This window comes from Puma concolor, chromosome D3, assembly GCF_028749965.1.
Source record: "Puma concolor isolate L17-30 chromosome D3, mPumCon1.1.hap2, whole genome shotgun sequence".
NCBI classification, from domain to species: Eukaryota; Metazoa; Chordata; class Mammalia; order Carnivora; family Felidae; genus Puma; species Puma concolor.
This window is the reverse complement of record NC_141678.1, coordinates 91,157,048-91,178,037: the sequence shown is the minus strand read 5'-3', so window position 1 is coordinate 91,178,037 and position 20,990 is coordinate 91,157,048. Positions and strand designations below refer to the sequence as shown.

General features: G+C 53.4%; 1 protein-coding gene across 3 annotated transcripts in view; it reads right to left on the bottom strand.

Annotated features, from left to right (window-relative positions):
- Positions 1 to 888: 888 nt before the first annotated feature.
- Positions 889 to 20,990, bottom strand: part of TSHZ1 (teashirt zinc finger homeobox 1) — a 76,823-nt gene continuing 56,721 nt past the window's right edge. For all 3 annotated transcript variants that reach the window (XM_086683233.1, XM_086683232.1, XM_086683231.1), the window contains one exon: positions 889 to 5,450. In XM_086683233.1, coding sequence (XP_086539359.1) covers positions 2,269 to 5,450 — 3,182 coding nt within the window. In that variant the 3' untranslated portion in view covers positions 889 to 2,268. The remainder of the gene's footprint in view (positions 5,451 to 20,990) is intronic.

Sequence of the window (20,990 nt, the reverse complement as noted above, 5' to 3'; positions counted from 1 at the left end):
AGCGAGCCTCCCTGGTGCTCTGGGCCTTGGCACCAAGACCACGCAAACATGGCGCCCTGACCGGCCCCGCCTCCTCTCAGCGGAAACCCCGCCCTCCCCTCCAGCTGCCTCTGAACAGAGCCCCGCCTCCTAACCTTTCTCGGGACGTAATTTTCATGAAAAGTTAAGCAAAAGGCAGTAGAAGCCCTCTCCCTGCTCACGTCCGTGAGTACTTCTCGCGAGAAGAGAGGCTGGGGGCCTGGACCTGTGACGTCCCACTGCAGGCGGAAGCACTGAGCCCCAGAGAGACGGCTGGGGGGTGGGCCTGGCGGTCTCCCCGGTGGAGCCCCTCGGTGCTCCGGGGGAACCTGCAGAACAACACGGGCCCCAAACGCTGGAGCCCCGAGCAGCTCAGCTTCTAAAAACTGCATTTCCAAAAGTGCAGAAACCAGGCTTTCCTCTTTGGAGCAACACGAAACTAGTTCCGAGGCCCCCCAGGGTCGTTGGTGCTACAGCAAGACCGGCCCTTCCACCCCCCACCCCACCAGCCCCCACCCACCCTGGGCCCCAAGTCCCTGGACTCACACTAAGGATAACCGTAAACATTTTTCAATAGTCCGTGAGGATCCTCTGCATGAAGCAGCTCAGTCCACGTATGTACAAAACAGTCACCACTCAGTGGCTGAACTCAGCAACCCGTGGCACCCGGTAGCGTTAAAAATTTTAATTATCATTTAAAAAAAAAAAAAAAAACACCGCAATACTTATCATCCGCATGAAGCGTGTCACCACACAAATCACGAAGTGATGACTGAATAGAATTTTTGTTGGTTGACTGCAGAAGCTATATACCTCTTGTTGCTAAAATAACATCTCAAAGGCAATATAATGACGACATGACAATCTATGTAAATCAAGAACTGCATGTGGGTTTTATTTTACATTTGAGAAAACAGTGGATTTAATTGTGTGAACCAAAATGTACTGTACAATATTAATGATAGAACATCAAAATGTATAATTAATAGTGCACTGGTTGCTTTGTTTTCATTTATTTATTTTTTGTCTGATATACATGCATCTGGAAAGATGCAGGTGCCGGTAAAATTCCTCTATTTAAATCAAGCTGCAGGAACTAAATTTTATTCAAAAATCGTGGTTTTACATTATATACACAGAAATTTAATATAAAATGACAATATAAAAAGTTAAAAGAGAAAGCATACGGCCAGAAGGTACAAAGAAAGTGGAATAGATTAAAATGGTACGATAATGTAACATACAGGGGTTTTTAAGCGGATGCTGGCAATTTACAAGGAAAGGACTCCGTTTGCCCCATTTTTTTTTTCATTTACCAATGCAGCACGCTATAGAAAGGTCAGCTTATACCAAAGCTTACATTTGTAAATAACTATAAACCGCAGTATTTTACAGGAAAAAAGAAATAGCATTTTTACACATTTTTTAAATAATAGCTTGCATACTTTTTTGCCAAAAGTGGCATTTTTTTTTTTTTTTTTTCAGCATCCAGAGGGTTTGGGCAGAGTGGCAACTCGGGATGTTTGGGGTGGTGGTGGCGGTGGGTTTTTTTTTTTGTGTGTGGTTTGGTTTGTTTTGTTCTAAATGTGTAAAGCTGTGGCTTCCTAACCCCATGAGTCCTAGACACCTTTCTATCTTCCAACAGCTGCATGCATGTTTCCTTCACAAACCAGTTCTGCATATAAAAGCTCATTTTTTAATTATTAAATAAGTTTTGTGTCTGACACAGCTTTTGATCTGAATGAAATGCCTTGAAGCCTTTTTTTTCTTTCCTTTTTTTTGTCTTTCTTTTCTTTTTTTTTTTTTCTTTTTTTGAGTGAAAGGCACAGAAATGCAATTGCAGTCCTCAAAGGGTTAAACTTGACACTACTAGGTTCTATGACCTTTATTGTCATGGCAACTTCGTAATTTTAGGATGTCTTTTTGTCATTGTTATTTGTGTCTTTCTTGCCTGCTAAATAAATGTCTCTGAGTAGTGTGCCCCACTATTTCCTACAAAAGATAGCTTAACATCAAGAACAGATGTTGAAAATAAAGGTCAGACTTTGACTCACGGAAAAAGAAAAATAACATGCACAATCGGACAAAGAGCATATAAATATAACTACAAAATATGTGTAAGAAAAACCAAGGTCCAGACAGCCGGCTCGGCAACAAAGGGAAGGCTGATTTCGGAGGCTCAGCCGGGCCTAGTGCAGTACAAAGACGACATTTAGTGCAATGTGCCTCCGTCCCTTGCATACCTGGACGCTACTGTTTTTCCAACTCTGTCACATAGATCAGGTGGTCCTCCGGGGACTTGCCGTGGGTCTTACTAAGGTGCAGTTTGACTGCGTGCTTGCTCGCAAAAGTCCGGTTGCAAAGCTTGCATTGGAATGTGGAGCCCAGATCGTCCTCGGCGGCCCCTACCGGGCCCAAAGCCTTGTTGGCCAGGACTTTTGAAACGTTCTGCTGTTCTTGAATCTGATTTAGTGGCAGCTTGGAGAGATCCTTCAAGCTGAAGCCTAAGTGTGTTTCTAGGTGATTTATGTACGTAGAAGCAGTTCTGAACTGAGAGGCACAATCGTTGCAAAAGAAAACAGGATGTCCTGTGTCCAGGTTCTTCAGGAACTTGGTACCCCCTGTCCTCCTCAGCTGGTACTTCACGTTGGCCAGCCAGTGGCTGATGGTGGTCATGGACAGCCCGGTGAACTTGGAGATGTGCACCCGCTCCTGGGGGCCCAGGTCCGCCATGATGTACTTCCCTTCCGGCGTCTCCCGCAGGCTCGAGGCAAACTGAGCCTGCAGGATGAGCAGGTGCTGGGGGTTCCAGTTGGACTGCCGCCCCTTCCTCTTGTGCACGGGCGACAGCTCGTCCAGCGCTTCCTCGAAGCTGCTGCCGTCGGCGTCCGACTTCTCCGACACGGTGGAGGGGGTGGAGGACTTGGGGGTGAGCCGGCCCGTGAGGTTTTTCACCATGTCCGAGATGTCCATGAGGGCGCTCTCCCGGAGAGGCGACGCCACGGACTCGGCCGCGCCGGAGACCAGGGGCTTGCTCTTGGACTTGGTCAGGTCGATGGGCTGGTCGCTGTTCTCGTAGTAGTAGCGGTCGATGGCGTCGGCCTGCTTGGCGGGGGTGGCGGGGTAGACCGGCTTGTCCAGCATGCTGTTGCTGATCTTGTACAGCATGGCCAGCGGGTCCAGCGAGGGGCTCGCGGGCTTGGACACCTTGCCCAGGTGCGTGTTCATGATGGACTGCAGCGCGCTCAGCGGGTTGATGAAGGAGGGCTCGGGCGAGTGGTCCGTGATGATCCCCAGGTTATTACAGCCGTTGGTGACTTTGGCCCTGAGCGGCTCGGTGCCGTTTGGGGTGTGCGCGTCCAGCACGCCCTCCTTTTTGGCCTTCCCCGCCTCCGCCTCGGGGCCCTTCTTCTGCTGGACTTTGCCGCCGCTCTCCTCCGCTCGAGGGAAGTCCTTGTTCTCTTTGGCCACGGGGGACACGGCCTTGGCCGGGGAGCCCTTCTCCCGGTCGGCGGGCCTCTCCTCCTTCTTCACGCTGACCTTGCCGGTGACCTTCTCCACCAGCTCCTCCATGGCCGACACGTTGCTCTTGTGCGGCGGGGGCGTGAGGCTCCCTGGGGAGTGCAGGAGCGCGCTGTGCTCCGACGACAGCGACTTCACGCCCCCCGCGTAGGACGGCTGCATCTGCACGCTCTGCACGGCCGGCAGCGGCTTCACGGTGCCAGGCAGCTGGTAGGCCGCGTGGATGCTGGGGTAGCCGCCCCACGAGGGTGCGCCGTTCTGGGCTTTGCTGATGGCCGTGGACACCGTGTTCTCCAGGGACTTGAGGATGTCCACCCCGCCCTTGGGGCTGTCGTCCAGGTCCTCCTCGCGCAGGTACCGATACAGGGCGGTGGGCTCGAACTTCTCGGCCGCGTCCTGGCTCTCCTCCTTGACCTTCTTCTCCGCCTCGCCGGCCGCCGGCGCCTTCTCCCGCTCGGGCTCCTTCTTCTCCTCGGCGGGCGAGGACGCCGCGGGAGAGTCGGGCTGCTTCTTGACGTGGGAGGCGGGCAGCCGGGTGTGCGTGGTGGGCGGCAAAGGGATGGACTGGATCTTCTCTTCCACCACGGGGTCCAGCGCCAGCTGCTTCCCCTTCTTGGAGGCCGAGGTGGTCACCTTGAGGAAGTGGCCGGTGACCATCATGTGGGCAGTGAGCTGCTGCAGGGTGTCGTGGGAGCTGCCGCACTCCATGCACTTGAGGATCTGCGCCTTGCGGGCCTCGAACTGCCAGGTGTAGCTGGCGCCGTTCTGGTAGCCGTAGCGGTTGTTGGGCGTCACGTAGGGGTTGGCGGCCTTCTGGTCCTTGGCCGACTCGCCCAGCGCCGCGTCGGCGGCCAGCCCCGCCGGCTCGGGAGAGCACGGCGACACCAGGTCCTGCAGAGCGCGCTTCTTGGTGGAAGGGACCAGTTTGGCGATGGCTGGTACTGGCTCCTTCAGAGGCACTTTCTGGTAATGCTTGGTCTTGATCATGTGGACGCTCAGGTCCTGCAGCGACTCGAAGGAGTGGCCGCAGTACATGCACTTGAGCACCTTCTGCGCGTCCTCCTTGCCTTCCATCTCCATCAGCGAGCGCTTCCTGGGCTTGGACCACCGCTTGGTCTTCTCGGAGTCCTTGTCCCGGTTGTCGTCGCGGTAGTGCCCCGTCTCGTTCATGTGCACCGTCAGCTCCACCAGCGTGTCGTAGGCGGCGCTGCAGTCCCGGCAGCGGAACTTGCTGGCGCCCGTGAACACGGACCCGTAGAGCTTGTTGTTCTGCCTGTAGAGCTGCACGGTGCTGAAGAGGCTGGGCTCGGGGAGCAGCCCGTAGGAGGACGTCTGCTGCAGCGTCTTGGCCAGCGCGGCCTGGTGCCAGTCGTAGCCCGAGCCGCCGCTGCCTCCGGTGCCCGAGCCCGAGCCCGAGCCCGAGCTGGGGGTGCTCGCGGTGGTGCCCGTGGGCCCCGCCGTGCTGGTGGGGGGCGTGGGCGTGGGGGTGGAGCTCTCCTTCGGGCCCACATCGTTGCTGCTGGTGGTCGAACCGGACTTCTTCAAGTCCAAGGCGAGGCTGGACCAGCAGGACTCGGAGAACAGGTTGGCATACACAGCCTTGATCTGTGCCAAGCTGTCCTGGGGGTAGGAGACGCCGTCCGGGCCCTGCGGATCCTCTTTGCCCTCTCTGGAGGAAGAGCTCTTGAAATGGACCAGCTGGTCGCTGTTCTCACTGAAAGGGGACCCGTAGCCCGCGTCCTGATTCGTCGCGGTGCTGACCGGGGAGTTCTGGTAGCTCTGGGCTTCTTTGATCTCCGCTTCCTCGTTGCACACGTACTCGCCGTCCTGGACGTCCAGGGACAGCCCATCCTCCTCCACGGCTTCTTCATCTATCTCTGCTGCCTTTAGTTCTTCCTCGGGAACATAAGCTAGGAGAGAAAAATGAAACACGGTGAGGGGAAATCAATCATCTTCAAGGACGCGGCCTCCCCAGCAGTTAGATGGTCTTTAAAGAGAAGTTTCTCAGCCAAGCTCCCAGGCCACGCTTTACGGAAGCAGCCGCTTATGGCTCCGCGGCGGAACCTGGGTTTCACCCAGGACGACGTCTCCCCCTCCCGAGTGAATACATCTGCGCCGAACGGGCCTCTACTAAAGGGCCAGCAGCCGCCCCCTTCTTCGAGACGTCAGTTTGGCCGTCACAGTGGGGGCCGCAAGGGGAGACTGGCCCCCTCCTCCCAGAGGCTCTTGCTTTCCTAAGTGATGTGCGGGTCTGTTACGCCTTCCCACCGGGTGGGACCCGGCTGTCGGCTTTGAGGGCAACATATTCCACAGACAGGATCATATGGTTTCCATAAATAAAAAGCCTCCTCCGCGGCAAGCGATGAAAATACTCTCGGCCTCACTACAAAGAACCACACGTCGCGCCACCAGCCCCCTGCCTGGACAAAGCCGGCGTCACCCGCAGGGGGACCCCAGAGAGTGTGCCAAGCAGCATCGCCTACAGGAGTCTAAGGCGGAGACGACCCACATATCTGGTGACAGACGAATGGAGGAACACAGTGTGTGTATGTGCACACTGGAATATTATGCGGTCTTAAAGAGGAAGGAAATTCTGATACCCGCCATCGCGCGGACGAACCCGGAGGACGTCATGGTGAAGGGAGATCAGCCAGACACAAAAGGGCACGTGCTGTCTGATTCCACTGATATGAAGCACCTATAACAAGTGGTCAAATTCACAGAGACAGAGGGTAGAAGGTGGTTTCCGGGGGCACAAGGGGGGAGGGGGGCCGGGGAGTTAGCGTTTCGCGGGGAGCCGAGTTTCGGCTTTTGGGAAGACAGAAAGTTCCGGAGACGGATGGTGGGGATGTGGTTGCCTGACAAGTGTGAATGCACTTAGTGCCACCGAAGCGTCCACTTAAAAATGGATTAAAACGTTCACTTTTACGCTATGAACCTTTTACCACAATAAACACATTTTCTTTACATGTTAACAAAGCCAGTGGAAATGCTACAACGGAGTGACTCCTTGGGCTGATGACGTCATTTCCCAGAGGAAACTACGGGATGCGGACAGCTGTCACGTGAATGAGAAGGTTGGAGGGCACATAAATCATTAGATGAAACCTGATTTTTTTTTACTGCGGGACATTTTAGATCTTTAACATGTGACCTATCTCGTTAATTCTCAAGGGGAGCTATCTCTATGTACCGCCTCTCATTTGACCAAAATACAATTAATTTGCATTTTTATTATTATTATTTTTTATTTTATTTTATTTTTTTTAGGAAACAACTAGCTGAATGAGTGCTCCGTCCACCTCTTGGGAAATTTGGGCTTAAGACATTTTCCAGGAGGCCCCTAGTAAAATGCGCCGCTATGATGCGAGAGGGGTGTCTCATTAAATCTGATCACTCTTTATCACCTTATCAGAGCCCGATCCTCAGGGAACGTGGCATTGAGCACACGCGTTTGCAGGGACGGTTGATAGGAGAGACCGAGAACATCTCGGCTGCCCGAAGGGCGGACGCGGGGCGGGGGGTGGCAGGAAGTGACAGGACAGTGTCAGCACCTGCAGACAGAGGGCTTCGGGTTGGGGCAGCCACGCGCACTTCTGGGCATGTGCACACACAGGCACGGGGAACACGGCGGAATCGGTCACGTGGACCCTGCAGAATCCCTGCACGCACCAGACACCGTGGGCCATCCCGCACCGGGGGGCTGGCGTCGAGCAACCTGAGCCTAAGCGTTCACGTGTTTCACAGCTGAAGTTCACGCGAAGAGCGGTCCGCTAACAGACCCGGGCGCTACGGTTCCGTTAATGCTGTGCGGCCAGCAGGGAAAATGAGCAGTAGGGCAGGGGCTGAGGTTTACTACAGGCACGGGCCTCTGCATGGCGCTCCAGACAATCCTACACCGCCCTCCTGTGAAACATAAGCCTCATAAAACGGAAACAACAACAACAACCCCTCCCCCAACCCCCAAGATTTCCAAGTTGGACGTCGCCTTCATTTGCTGTATAATTAGTAAGGGTTGAGGACCATCCAGGGCTCTGAAGGTTTGAAGCTCCGACCCCCGGCCTATGAAGCCTCGTCACCTGGGCCCCAAGGTCCACCCCTGCGGGTTCCGATGGGGACGTCTAAGACCACGAAGCAGTCCGGGCGGGGCAGAGTCCGTTTGAAGATGCGGGCCCCAAGTCCCGCAGGTGCTGGCCTGACTCTAAGCTGTCCCAAAGCAGCCCCAGGGGCACCCCCGTAGGCGGCTGCACGCACCAGGGGCCGTGGCAGGCAGCTGCCTCGTGGACCTGGTCTGTCCTCTTTGAGGAAACTAGGATTCACGCCCTAGCAACTAATGAAAACTAATTTCGGGGCGCCAGGGTGGCTCAGTCAGTTGAGCGTGCAACCTCGGCTCGGGTCCTGGTCTCACAGTTCGTGAGTTCGAGCCCCGCCTCGGGCTCTGTGCTGACTGACGGCTCAGAGCCTGGAGCTGCTTCGGATTCTGTGTCTCCCTCTCTCCCTGTCCCTCCCCCACTCACGACCTGTCTCTCTCTGTCTCTCAAAACTAAAATAAACGTAAAAAAGATTTTTTTTAAATAAATAAATAAATAAAACTAATTGCAAGGAAAGGTTTCATCTGAACCAGTTTGGCTCGGCCTGGGAGGCCCATCACCGTGGGTCTGCTCCCTGGATCACCGGTCAGCTGGTCTGTCTCCATCCCTGGATGGAAGCAAAGCCACCCCCTGCCTATCCCCGGGCTGGCACCCAGCAGCATGTCCTGAATACATAAATGACTTACGTCCCAGGTCTGCAAACCCAGAAATGGGAGATGCCCCATAACACCGCTACGGTTCGTTCAGCACCCCCTGGTCCCCACAGCAGACCCATTCTGGGTCTGGAATGGTATAGACACAAGGAGGCTGGCACCTGCCTGCTCCCTCGGGCACAGGTTTCATCCCCTCCCCCGGGCACCCCCACCCCCCGACGGCGTGCAGTATCCGGGGGCCACACTCCATCCCAGGTCGTCCTCCTCCTGGGGCAGTCCAGTCTACACTGGGAAGTTCCTGGGTTGAGCTCAAATGAGTTCCGCTGACAATTCCACATGCCCCCAAGCAGCAATTGTCAGGTAGAACCACACAGAACAAACACCAGCCTCTTCCACAAGGAAACCCTCCCAAGGTATCATTTCTGAATGAGCCCTTCCCTCGGCTGGGATACCCACGTCCGCTGTTCTCCAGGAAGCGGGTGTCGGGGAGGGGGGATCCCTAATGTGCCCACCCTCCTGGAGCTCACGGGAAGGGAGCCCCAGCATGCACTAAGGGGAAACCCGCTCTCCCTGCCCCGGGCTCAGCATGCCCACCTTCCCAGCATCCCTGTGGGGAGGCAGCTTCAAGGTCCCTCCTGCCCCAGCCACAGCCCTGGGGACGGCACACGCTGACCCTGCTGTCCCCAGACCAGGGCACCGGCCGCCTCCAGCCACCCCCTCCCGTCGGTCCTGCCAACTGGACGGCGGTCTCTTTCAGGGGATCCCACCTGTTCCGTGAGTCCCCCCAGCGCACATGACTAGGACCACCGAATCGATGCCCCCCGCCCCCCGGACAGACCCGCTGGCCACAGGCCCTGACAGGGACGGTACGTGAAGGCTGGGCTTGCACGTCTGCAGAGTGAGCTGTGTCTGGCACACAGAAGGAGCTCCAATTGCTGCCACATGAATTTGTCACGGTGTGAGTGTTCCAGACGCTCCCAAGTCAATTATGTGCAAACAAAACGTTCCTCCTGCCCCCTCCCCGAGTAACAGCGCGCTCACCCCCGAATTAGGACCCCCCTAAATCACCTGTTACTGAACCACCCCAAACAAAACAAGTCACCCACTCCGGAGACACAGCCGTTGTCCCTGTTGTCAAGCCCGGCAACCAGCGCTGCCCCCCGACCTCAGCAATCCGGACCCCAGGCCAACCACCTGCCGCTGCAGCAGCCTTCCAGCCAGGCCACCCCGCTTCGTCCCGCAGCCCGGGGACCCCGCTCTCGCCATCCCGGAGGTAAAACCTCCATTAAAGTCATGTCCTACACGGGGGCGGGGTGGGTACAAATCCCCACGTGGGCCCCTCCTCCTGCCACGCATCCAGCCCTGGGTGGGACCCGGGCCCAGACAGTGCCTCCCCGGACCTCGTGAACACTTATCCTCACGGGGAGGCTCAGATGTCGCCTCCGTCGTGACGCCCCTCTTAATCCCTGCCAGAACCCACTGTTCCCCGAAGAACTGAGAGATGTTTACTCGCCTGTCCTCTTGGTGAAACCTCAACTTTCAGCCCGCGGACCCCGCCGGGAGGGGCGTGTCCACACTATCACCTCACCGCACCCCACGAGCCCTCAAGGCAGCATCACTGAGATGCCTGCTTTGCAGATGGGGAAACCGAGTCTCTGAGAAGCTGACCAACTCCCGCAAGGTCACGCGGGGAAGAAACAATGCGGCATTCAAATCTGGGTCACCTGACACCCGGCCACCTCAGAACGAAGCTGCTCTCCTTCGTCAGCGTCCCAGTGCCAGCGAGCACGTCCAGTAACTGCTGTGAGCGGGACCGACCCCAAGTATTCCGTAGGGAGTATCAGAGCACCTCTTCTGTGCCCATCGTGGGGTGTGACCGACAGAGTCGCAGCCAAAGAAGTCAGATGTCTGAAATGCTGACACCCTTAGGCCGCGTAATTGTACTTGGGGACGGACAGCCACGGACACGATACGAAACACAGAAAAGGCTTTCTGCACAAAGATGTCCTTTATATATTATTCCATACACAATCCGCCACGCTCTGAATCTCCAACAATGAAAGGTAATTAAGTGATTTGTAGTTGATCCCCACGATGCACAATTATTCAAACATTAAAAAGTGTCTTGGGGCCCCTGGGTGGCTCAGTCGGTTAAGCGTCCGACTTCAGTGCTCAGGACATGAGCTCATGGTTCGTGGGTCCGATCCCTGCATCAGGCTCTGTACTGACAGCTCAGAGCCTGGAGCCTGCTTCAGATTCTGTGTGTCCCTCTCTCCCCCTGCCCCTCCCCTGCTCATGCTCTGTCTCTATCTCTCAAAAATAAATAAATGTTAAAAAATTTTTAAAAAAAATAAAGGGGCACCAGGTGGCTCGGTCAGTTAAGCATCCGACTTCAGCTCAGGTCATGATCTCGTGGTTCGTGGGTTCCAGCCACGCATCAGGCTCCCTGCTGACAGCTCAGAGCCCGGAGCCTGCTTCGGATTCTGTGTCTCCCTCTCTCTCTGCCCCTCCCCCACTCACACTCTGTCTCTCTCAGTCTCTCTCTCTCTCTCTCTCTCTCTCTCTCAAAAATAAACATTTAAAAAAAATTTTTTTAAGTGTCTTTAATGACATGGAGAGTCATTAAGTGCAAACAGCAAAGGACAAAACTGTATACACAGTACAAGGGAAAACTTCTTTTCAAAGAATGTTAATAGTGGGTTTTTTTCTAGATAAAGAATATATGGGTTATTTTGAGTGACGTGGCTCTTCATACATATCTCTACCTTCAAAACCTTCTTCTGTGTTTTCACCTCAACAAACAAGGATTAGCCATCCCTCTCTGTTCCTGGAATGAAACAGCAGCGGCAAACCTTCCGTGAGCACCTGGCAGCCGGGAGCCAGACCCCGGGACCAGGGGTTCCAGGAAGGGCAGGGCCCAGCCTGGGGGCAGAAATGTGCAAAGGCCTTTGTTAATTGTTACTTTTCAAAAATTTTTTAACAAGTAGAAGGGGGCAGGCACGTAGGGGTGCAGGTGGTATCTGGGTTCTGTTAGGAGGGATGCCAGTGGCCAGGACCATCTTCCACAACCCCCCCCCGCCCGCGTGTTCCCTGTCCCACCTTCTCCTGGAGGGGGCTGCGGGTCCCAAGGAGGGGCCTAGGCGGCGGGCCTCCCCAGCGGCCCTCAGCCCTCCAGCTCGGTGGTCATCACGCTGCAGGACCTCAGCCTTCGGCCCGCATGCTCTCTGTCCCGTTCTAGAACGTTAAGGTGACACTCCACCACCGGCTCGTCCAGCATCCCAGTCCTGATAAGTTGATATTCCCTGCTATCACACTCTTCTTCTGTTGCTCTAGCCCGTTGACCTATTCCCTGAAGGAGTTAACTTTCCAACGCTAACGTATGTGGAGCCCGAGGAAGCGTGGACCCAGAGGGGCAGCTGGGGGCCGCCTGCCCTGTGCCCGCATCGTGACACCCTGCAGACCCCAGAGGTGTTTTCCTGCTCCGCCCTAGGATAGGACAGTAAAATTAGCTTGTGGAGAGAACACGTCCCCTTGAGCAGGTAATCTGCATTCTAGTGGCCGTCCAGTCAAACCACAGGTAGGGGCGCTCATGGTCACCTGAGAACACAGACGATGGGATGGCCATAGCGTAACAGGGGCGAGGGATTCAACGGCCACGAAGACGAAGGTGCGAGGGAGCCCATGGAATGTTCCAGAGTGATTCTGTGAGCCATCAGCCAGCCTCCTTTACCCCTCTGCCCTCCATTCCAAGAGCTGAGTAGGCTCCAAGGCCCCAGCACTAACAGTAACAATAGACACAGTAACAATTACCAGGGCATCACCCCCTGCATGCCCACCAACGGCCAGCACCCACCAGCACTTGACCCCTGATCTTCCAATCCTCTCCATCTAACTGCTGGGCAGCTGATGAATGGGCCTGCCTGAGGCTCCCCCAGGGTCAGGGCTGGGCTCCAACCCTCCCCGCCTCGCCTACAGACCTGCCCTTTAAAAGCAATGCTCGAGTCCCCCAGGCGACCTCCCAACGGCTCCTGCCTTCCAAATCTCGGCTCAGGCCAAGGCCACTCACATCCCAGGGTCAGAGCCATCAGAGTGCTCTAAAGCCTACTGAGTTTCATGTAAGAGTTTGGACCTGAGGAGGACGAGAAGGCTGGATCTTGCAGGACAGGGTTGTCCTGAAGACGGAAATTCTCAGACCACACCTACCCTACGGGACCTGAAAAGACCAACCAAACATCGGGCTTCAGCATTGGGCAGGGAAGGAGGCCTTTGGTTTTGCCACGTCTCTAGCAGGAGGAATGGGCTAAACTACTTTTTAAGACAAGGCTCCCTGAGCCACATCTATGACACATGGCAGGTGCACGGAGCGACCCTAGGTGTGTACAGGGGTGACTGAAGGATGAGTGCCCCAGGCAGCCTGAACCTGGAGGCCGGGGTAAGTGGGTACGGGTGACATTCTAGCTGCTCATGTCTACAGGGTCCAGGCCATCATTATCGCGACAGGAGGACAGATGTGGGGAAGGGACAGACCGATGAGGCACCTCGGAAGGAGCCCCAGCCCAGTCACCTGTGGACAGTGCGGCCCCCACACACTCACCCACTTGTCAGGGCCTCAGTTTCCCCAAACTGCATTCATGGCAACTACTGGTGTCTTTGGGGGGGAAGGGGTTCTAGGAAGCGCTCATGGACACGGCAGCCGTGATCATCGCGCCCGAGTCTATGCCTGTGGGTCCCGCCGCCTCCGCCTCAGGTCCTGTGGATGCAAAGCAAACTAGCAAACGTGCACGGAGGGACCGTCCCCCCTAGCTGGGCCTAAGAGGCACCCCTGCTTAGTCTCCTGCCTCTCCAGCTGTCACTAGTCTCTGAACAACTGGAACAAAATAAGGGTTTGTCCCACTGAGAGCCGACCCATCACTGGCCTTCATCATTGGGTAGATGGTGCACTTACCAATCGGACTGCAAATTCACACCAGGGGATTGTTCGGGAAGTGCGGTCTTTAACTTCTGCGTTTTCCAGGCCCCTCTGTCTGCCCTTCGGTAGGCTCCCTGACAGCTACTTCCTTCCAGAGGACGGAAGGGGGGTGGGAGCTCGAAGGGAGCAGAAGGGGGCTCCTGATTAGCAGCTCTTCCCGAGGCCAGTGCGGGATGTGGGGGGCGGCGGTGGTGGGCGGGAGCAAATAAACAAGAATCAGTCTGGGAGACTTTGCCGTTTATCCAAGGTCTTTCCCTCCTTAGCGTGCATAATCGAGAGTTGGCTGTGAATGAGGAAAATGGATATTCAAAAGCGACAACTATCAAACAGAGGTCTCATCCCTGCTTGGTTACGGGTTTCCAGTAAATACCAAACTTTGCTACCGTATTGCCACCTGGTGAAACTATACAATCCCACCAAATTACACGTCTATCTATATCCAACTAGGTTTTAGACCGGCAAATGTGATATCCATGAGCAGATGGCCATTATATCAAAATACATTTACTCCAAGGGGCCAATTCACAAACGGGTCTCTCACACACCTACGTGATAAATGTACAGCTGCAATTCATCGTGGGGTCTTGCAAAACACACTTTCTTCCAAATTTATAATTGATCACTTCACCTCTGTTACGAGCAGAGCAGGTGGTTTTGATGAAAGGTAGAATACACTGGGAAATAAAAAATGCAGGGGCGCCTGGGTGGCGCAGTCGGTTGGGCGTCCGACTTCAGCCAGGTCACGATCTCGCGCTCCGTGAGTTCGAGCCCCGCGTCAGGCTCTGGGCTGACGGCTCAGAGCCTGGAGCCTGTTTCCGATTCTGTGTCTCCCTCTCTCTCTGCCCCTCCCCCGTTCATGCTCTGTCTCTCTCTGTCCCAAAAATAAATAAAACGTTGAAAAAAAAAAAAAATTAAAAAAAAAAAAAATGCAGGGGCGCCTGGGTGGCGCAGTCGGTTAAGCGTCCGACTTCAGCCAGGTCACGATCTCGCGGTCTGTGAGTTCGAGCCCCGCGTCGGGCTCTGGGCTGACGGCTCAGAGCCTGGAGCCTGTTTCCGATTCTGTGCCTCCCTCTCTCTCTGCCCCTCCCCCATTCATGCTCTGTCTCTCTCTGTCCCAAAAATAAATAAAAAACGTTGAAAAAAAATTTTTTTTAAAAATGCAGAGAAAGCAGATATAGGTAAGAGCTCGTTCCTTCCTACTCTGAAACGGACACTAAAGTACAAGCAGGATATATGTTAATTTACGAACATACGTTCTGATTTTTCGCAGGAAGATACTCTGCCAAGCAAAGCTGAAACACCACTTCTGCTCTCATGTGATAGGAGCAAAAATTTTTCTATCACTCTGGCAGATTTTAATTGCCTGGTACCAATCATTAACGTACTGGTCTGCAAAACCATCTGATTTATACCAGAATTGTTTCTTTATTTAAAACCTGCTAGAAGCCATTTTTAAGAACCGCAGAGTCCGTAAATAGATTGGCCTGTCATTTGTATCCATCTCTTCATTCTCATTAGGAATCCACAGGTAACTTCCTTCACCACCATTTCTTCTGTTCCTCACGGTCCCCGAATGCAATGTCGAGTTCGAGGAGGAAGAAGAAACCCCCTTTTAAGGCTCCTCCCAGCCTCCCAGTGGCACGCCAGGTCTTAGCCTTCCATCCAGAGTCACAATAACGGCATAACACAAAGTAGGGCTTAGCCCCGATTAACGAGACCGCAAACCTTGACCAGTTTTCAGTGACGTCAGGAAGGAAAAATGCACGAGAACCTTGCAAAATTAGAAGAGAACTTAAAATGATGCAAGAACACCAAGAAGTCAATAATTCTTCCACGATCCTGGGAAAACACACACCTTTCGCCACCACTGGCCAATAGGTTCACAAATTGTGCTAACGTTCCCTTGTTCCATCGCCAACAGGTGCACACCCAGTGCCACGCAGGGGGATCCCAGGCTTCCAGTCACTGCCTCCGCACCACGGAAGGACGACGCCGCTCTCTGGCAGTCGGACCAGCCTGGGCTTACAAACCCAACATCCACAAGCCACGCCCAGAACCCTGGGTTCCAACCTGGTACGATCTGACCACCGACACCAGAAAAGACTTCCATCAGATAGGGTCAGGTTCATCCTCACGGATGACGTCTGCAAGTCAGGAGGGGAGACTCGTACATGGAATCTCTCCCCAAGTGGCCGAAACCAACAAAGACGTGTAAGTCAGCTCAAGCACCTGTTGGTTCTCGGACTATCCGCCATATACACAAGAGCTGGCATGGCGAACCAACAGCGAATGTGACATCCGGTCACTTTGCAGCATTGCACGTGGTGCGCCCTACAGTTCCTCAACCAAGTTTTCTGCTACCGAGTCAACTCCCGCAGACCTTCGCTCCTCAGGGGTGTCGGAGCACGGAAGTGACACACGATGGAGAGCAAGGGCTCCACGGTCTCTGAACCCCACCCAGGGCTCATGTCTCGGGAGTGTGTCCGTTTCGAACCCAGCGTCTTATTCTCGCAAAGGCACGGGGTGAGACAGGAGAAACAGGAACTTCAGCTTTTGGGGGATGGGGGCACGGAGGTCATCAGGTGTGGGGACACACACGGACTTGCGGACATGGGTGACAGGCGGACTTTTAGCAGAAAGCTAGGGGAGTTTTTCTCCTTAAGTCTGCTACGGCCAGATGCAAATGATGTGCCCCTGTGATTCGCCACCACAGCATCCTGCTGCAATATCCCACATGAGAATTTCCACACTTGATTGGAAGCTCAACACAAGGTCACACAACACCCAGCTTCCTGGAAAACCCCTTAATGACCACAGTGGTGACTGGAGCAAAGGGACATCCACACGGCCACGACAGAAAGCATCCTTCTCTCATCAAAACAGTTGGGTTTGTTTCTACTGTTACCATTTAGTTCTCACAACTGCCTTCCTAGATGCCTTCGAAATTTTTCTTACCGAGGCAGAGAGAGACTGACTCGTAAAAAGTGCCGAGTTCAGGCAATTATTTGCCATCACCTTTTGTTTTCACTGCAAGCTACAACTTTCCGAAGATCTATACGGGTACAGATGTGCCAAAATACAGTATTTGCAGAAACTGTTATTTCTAGTGACGAAACTGCGAGAACGATACAGTTCGCCAGGTGAATGAGTGTGATTTCTTGGCCTACGAGACTTTTATGCGAGCAGCTACTGTTTCACAGGAAACAGAGTCAGCTCCACGGCACCGCGTTTTCGCCACGAAAACCCCCACCCTCAGCGCCGCTCCCTCCCCTGCGCCTTCACCCCCCACCCCGCCGAAATCTGATGAATGACTAAGCTGGGGAACGGTAACCGCAGTATAAAACTCTCCTCTCACCATCACTTACAGAAACAAGTGACATTTCTCCCCGTCAAATGAAACAAAGACTCCAAGCCATCCTCTGCCACTTCTTTTTCTGTAAAAACGGCCTTGCCGCCATCCCCCCACCCCCCGCCGCCCCTTCCCGAGCCCGGCACGCGGTGTGGAGTGTGATGGTCTGGGCACACGCGGTGGGTCCCGCGGTGCCTGGGAGAACACGCCCAGCAGTGGAACAGAACGTCGGAACGAGCACACGGCGGCACCTGTGAGGCAGGAGAGACGATGCCGCCAGCCCACGTGCGTGCGCGTGCGTGCCTGCACCTGTGTCTGTGTGCAGGTGTGTGCATGCGTGTGCACGAGCGTGCGCATGGGTGAACGGATAAAAACTGCACGGGCCTCTTCGCTCCCCAAATGGGAATGAAACACCCAGATCCTATGGTTAGATTTCATTTAAAAAGGAAATTAAATCTTGCTAATATTTTTTGTCATAAAATGGGCCTTCTGGATGCCAGTGTGTCCCTAAAGATGTGCTGTCATCTTAAGCAACACGAAATCCTGTGCATTCTAATGCAAGTGGACATAAGGCAATGTATACGGCTCCTGTTAGAGTTTAATCTGATGTCAACAATGTGCGCCCTAACGGCTGAAAATGTAAAAATACACACGCATTGTCCGAAAAGATATTTTCATCTCGAACTGTAATTATACACTGAGGCACAAACATCTTATCTTTGGCAAATGAGATAAAGACGATATTTCTCAAATTGTAGCCCAACATTCCAAGAAACATCTTTGTTTCTTTGAAGGAAACACAATTTGCTCTATTCCACGGTCATTTTAAGGATGGTGAGAAGGGACAGCTGTATTTGTTTTTTAAGGGCTAAACGGAGTGAAGTTCCAAATTCCCTCGAGTCTTAATACCACTGGCTGTGAGCAATTAGGTTTGGAGCCCCCCAGCCTGCCCCTTCATCTCTACCCCAATTACGCACTATGGAAAGGTGTTCTCCCGAACCGCCCCGCGCTCTATTCCACAGGAGACGAACGCTCCAGGACTCTGCCTCCTCGCTATCCCTGCCCCTCCGGAAGATGAACCCAACTGGGGGTGCCTCATTTGGAAGAGCTGAAACAACAAGAGAAGGCAGGCTTTGCCTTGAACCTGGCTTGCTTTCTAAAAGTCAGCTCCGAATCCGTGCTTTGGATTATAGCGGGTTACTCAGAATGCCCGCTCACACAACGTGCAAGCACCCACCCATATCCGTTCCTACTTGGTGGCAAAACATCCTGATATAAAGCAAAGGATGTGTTCTTTCAATAAACGATGCTCAGCTCTTGCCACGCCCCCAGATGCAGATATCTGGAGTCATTCTGGTGTTGGCATTTCATATAACAGGCTAGCTGACTACTGTCTCCACCTTGAGCCCACTTGGATTTTAAGTAACGTCATCTAACTTGGAGGAAGGTAGTGACCCTGGCAAACACAGCATACACATTCAGCATTTTAGTATGAAAATACATTGAATAATCCACATTCACATACTTGAATTGACAAGGACATTACGGGACACTTGGCACAACTGGGTTTTTTTGTCTTCCTGGAAGACTTCATGCTTTCTCTAGATGCAAAGTAACGTGCATGGGGCACCGTGAAGAGGAAGGGAGTGCCGACTCTTCAAAACGTGAAATAGCACCAACAACTCAAATAAAATGGCTTCTTCGCATGGCCGCCTGAGGATGCACAGTCACTTTCTAGGCAAAGAGAAAACCACTCAAAAAGCAGATCATTTACACTGACGGAGAAATGAAGAAAACACAGTCCCTTTGAGGGTTTGAGATCAGGTTCCAAGAGGCATCGCAAGACCACCCTTGGGTTTCAGCGGACGAAGACCACCCCTGCTGGCCATCCGACAGAGAGGGCTAAGGGGCCCCGGCCCTGCTCGCCCCCCCTCGGCCCCTCGGAGCGGAGCCCGGTCATGAGCAGAGGCGGGCGTGGGGGCCAGGCTGCCTTGTGCCTCGCGGCGCTTCGGCAACTGCGATCTCCGAGATTTCCTTGCTCTTCCTCTTCCATCTGACGCACTATTCACGCGGGCATTCTCATTAGGCCTCCACCACCAAAGGGAGTGGAAATGAACCAGCCCAGGCCCCTCCCCGCTCCGCTCTGTCGAGATGATTTCATCGAAATGTTCATTTTCATCCCTGCCGGCAACATTAGAATGGAAGTATTTAACCTGTTTCCATTACTTATACAAATTACCATTCTGGGGTAGGACAGATGTTAGAATCACGCCGCATAACTGACTTCTATACATTCTTTACAGGAAGCGTGGGGAGACGGAACGCTGCTGGATCGTATCATCCAGGCTCAAGAAGGTTCTGTTACCAGATTCATTAACTTTGCACATCAGCATTTCACCTGCTTTCTTCATGAAAATTCCCAGGCTAGTTGGGCTCATTTAATTTGGAGAAGGAACCCTTTGTCAGCGATGATGTTTTGATCAGGTGCGCTACGAGAGTGGGGAGGGGCGAGGCAGGGGGGGGAGGAGGTGGGGAGAAACAAGAGTGGGGAGAGGGAAACAACCTTGTCGAAAATGTTACCTTTCCAACACGAATGATGAAAGAGAAGTCAGTTAAAGACGCTGGTACTCAAAGATGGCTGTCACTTCACATAGACACTGGCACAACTCACCTAGACAGGTGACACTTTGGTGGAAGCAAAATCCTGCTGCATTATTGAGCACACCGGGGAGGGGGTGCAGGCAGACTGCAGGCCCGGGGTGCCTGGGGCACCCAGAGAAGTGAATTCGGCAGGTGAAGGGATTTCACTCTTCATCTGCATCCTTAAGTGGAGCTGGAGCTAGTCCCCTGGCTAAACAGATGGAAAAGGCACCGGAGTCACAGTCTAGGTGTGAGCCCCGTGCATTCTTGACCTCACGTCTCCCCGAGATCCGAAGCAGAGGCTGGAACGATGCTCCATGTAATTGGGAGGGGGGGGACTCAGGGCCCTTGAACTCGTCGTTACTTTCCTTTTCAGAAATTTACCGTAAATAGCAATTCCTAGTCGGTCTGAGGACACTTCCTCTCCGATCTCTGGCGAAGGTCATGCGTGGTGCCCCGAGTCCGCCCAGAGACCACACCTCTCGGTGCCTTGGAGGTAGGTGGGATTCTTGGAGAACACACAAGCTTCGACAATTTCTAGGAAAAGGTTTTAAGATAAAAGATTCGCTCGTGGTGCAACAAAACAAATTCTGTTCCAGCTGTTCCCACAGGACCGCCTTTCTCACTAAGAGCAGCTAAATAAAGGAAACTCAACTCCTGACTTTGTAGTTCCCATGTTTCTCTCTTCCTCTCTGTCTCTGTTGGTTCTGTCGATGAAACCGCTTGGAAAGAAGTGCTGGGCATGTTGAAATTATTGAGCAAAGAAAGGGGAACGAAAATATCCAGAGGGAGAACGAAAGGCAGCAGGTAGCTATGGGAGAGGACTCCAAGTGGAAATTAGCAAAGCCAAGTCACGTGCAGAAAAAAGGGATGTTGACCGCTAACCGTTCTCAAATACCCACAACATAGCTTGAAAAGAAAAAAGTACGCACATATGAATGCATTCTCCGTAGAAAGGGAGAGAGCCCGCCATGATCACCAGAAGCCTTTTTTTTTTTTTTTCCGTGACAACACTGACATCCGGTCTCAGATAGGAATAAAATAGATTCTGAGATAATGATCCACCTAGATAGGGAGCATGACTTTTTTCAGCACACCGGAAATTTATTTGGGAGGATTAATAATATACTATTATTTTGAAAGAACTGATTTGCTTGTTCTTGGGTAAACATTTCGTACCCACAGAATATCTCCTCAACCAGCGACGTGCATTGGGTTAAAATGTCCTTGACTAATAACAGGTAATAGGAGCCCTTTCTCTGGACCAGACACTATCTTGGACGCTCCGCATTTATTAATCGCGTTAAGCCCTCGCCAACAATGAGGGGAAAGCCTACTATAACTATGACTTCCACATGGGGAACCTGAGGCACAGGGATTCCGTGGGCTGCCCCCGGACGCGTTAGCAGCAGGTGGCCTTTCCCGGCAGTCTGTTTCAGAGCCAGGCTCCTGACATGCACCCATATTACCGCACACGGAACCATTTCTATCAGGAACTATAAGCGGCATGGGTTTAAAATGAATCCTGTCTTCAGAATATGCTGTTTGTAAAATCAGATCTTTATCTACATGAAGGTCAGCAGAATTGCTCCTGGGCAGTTCTGCCTGAAAGTTGTGTTCATCTATATCAGCCATGACAGGCTGCGGGGAGAGCCTTTCCGGGACTGGCATCCGCCAACCCCCCCCCCCCCCCCCCGTCCCCCAACCCCCGGAATCCACTTGCAGCCACACTGACCCAGGCTGGTCAC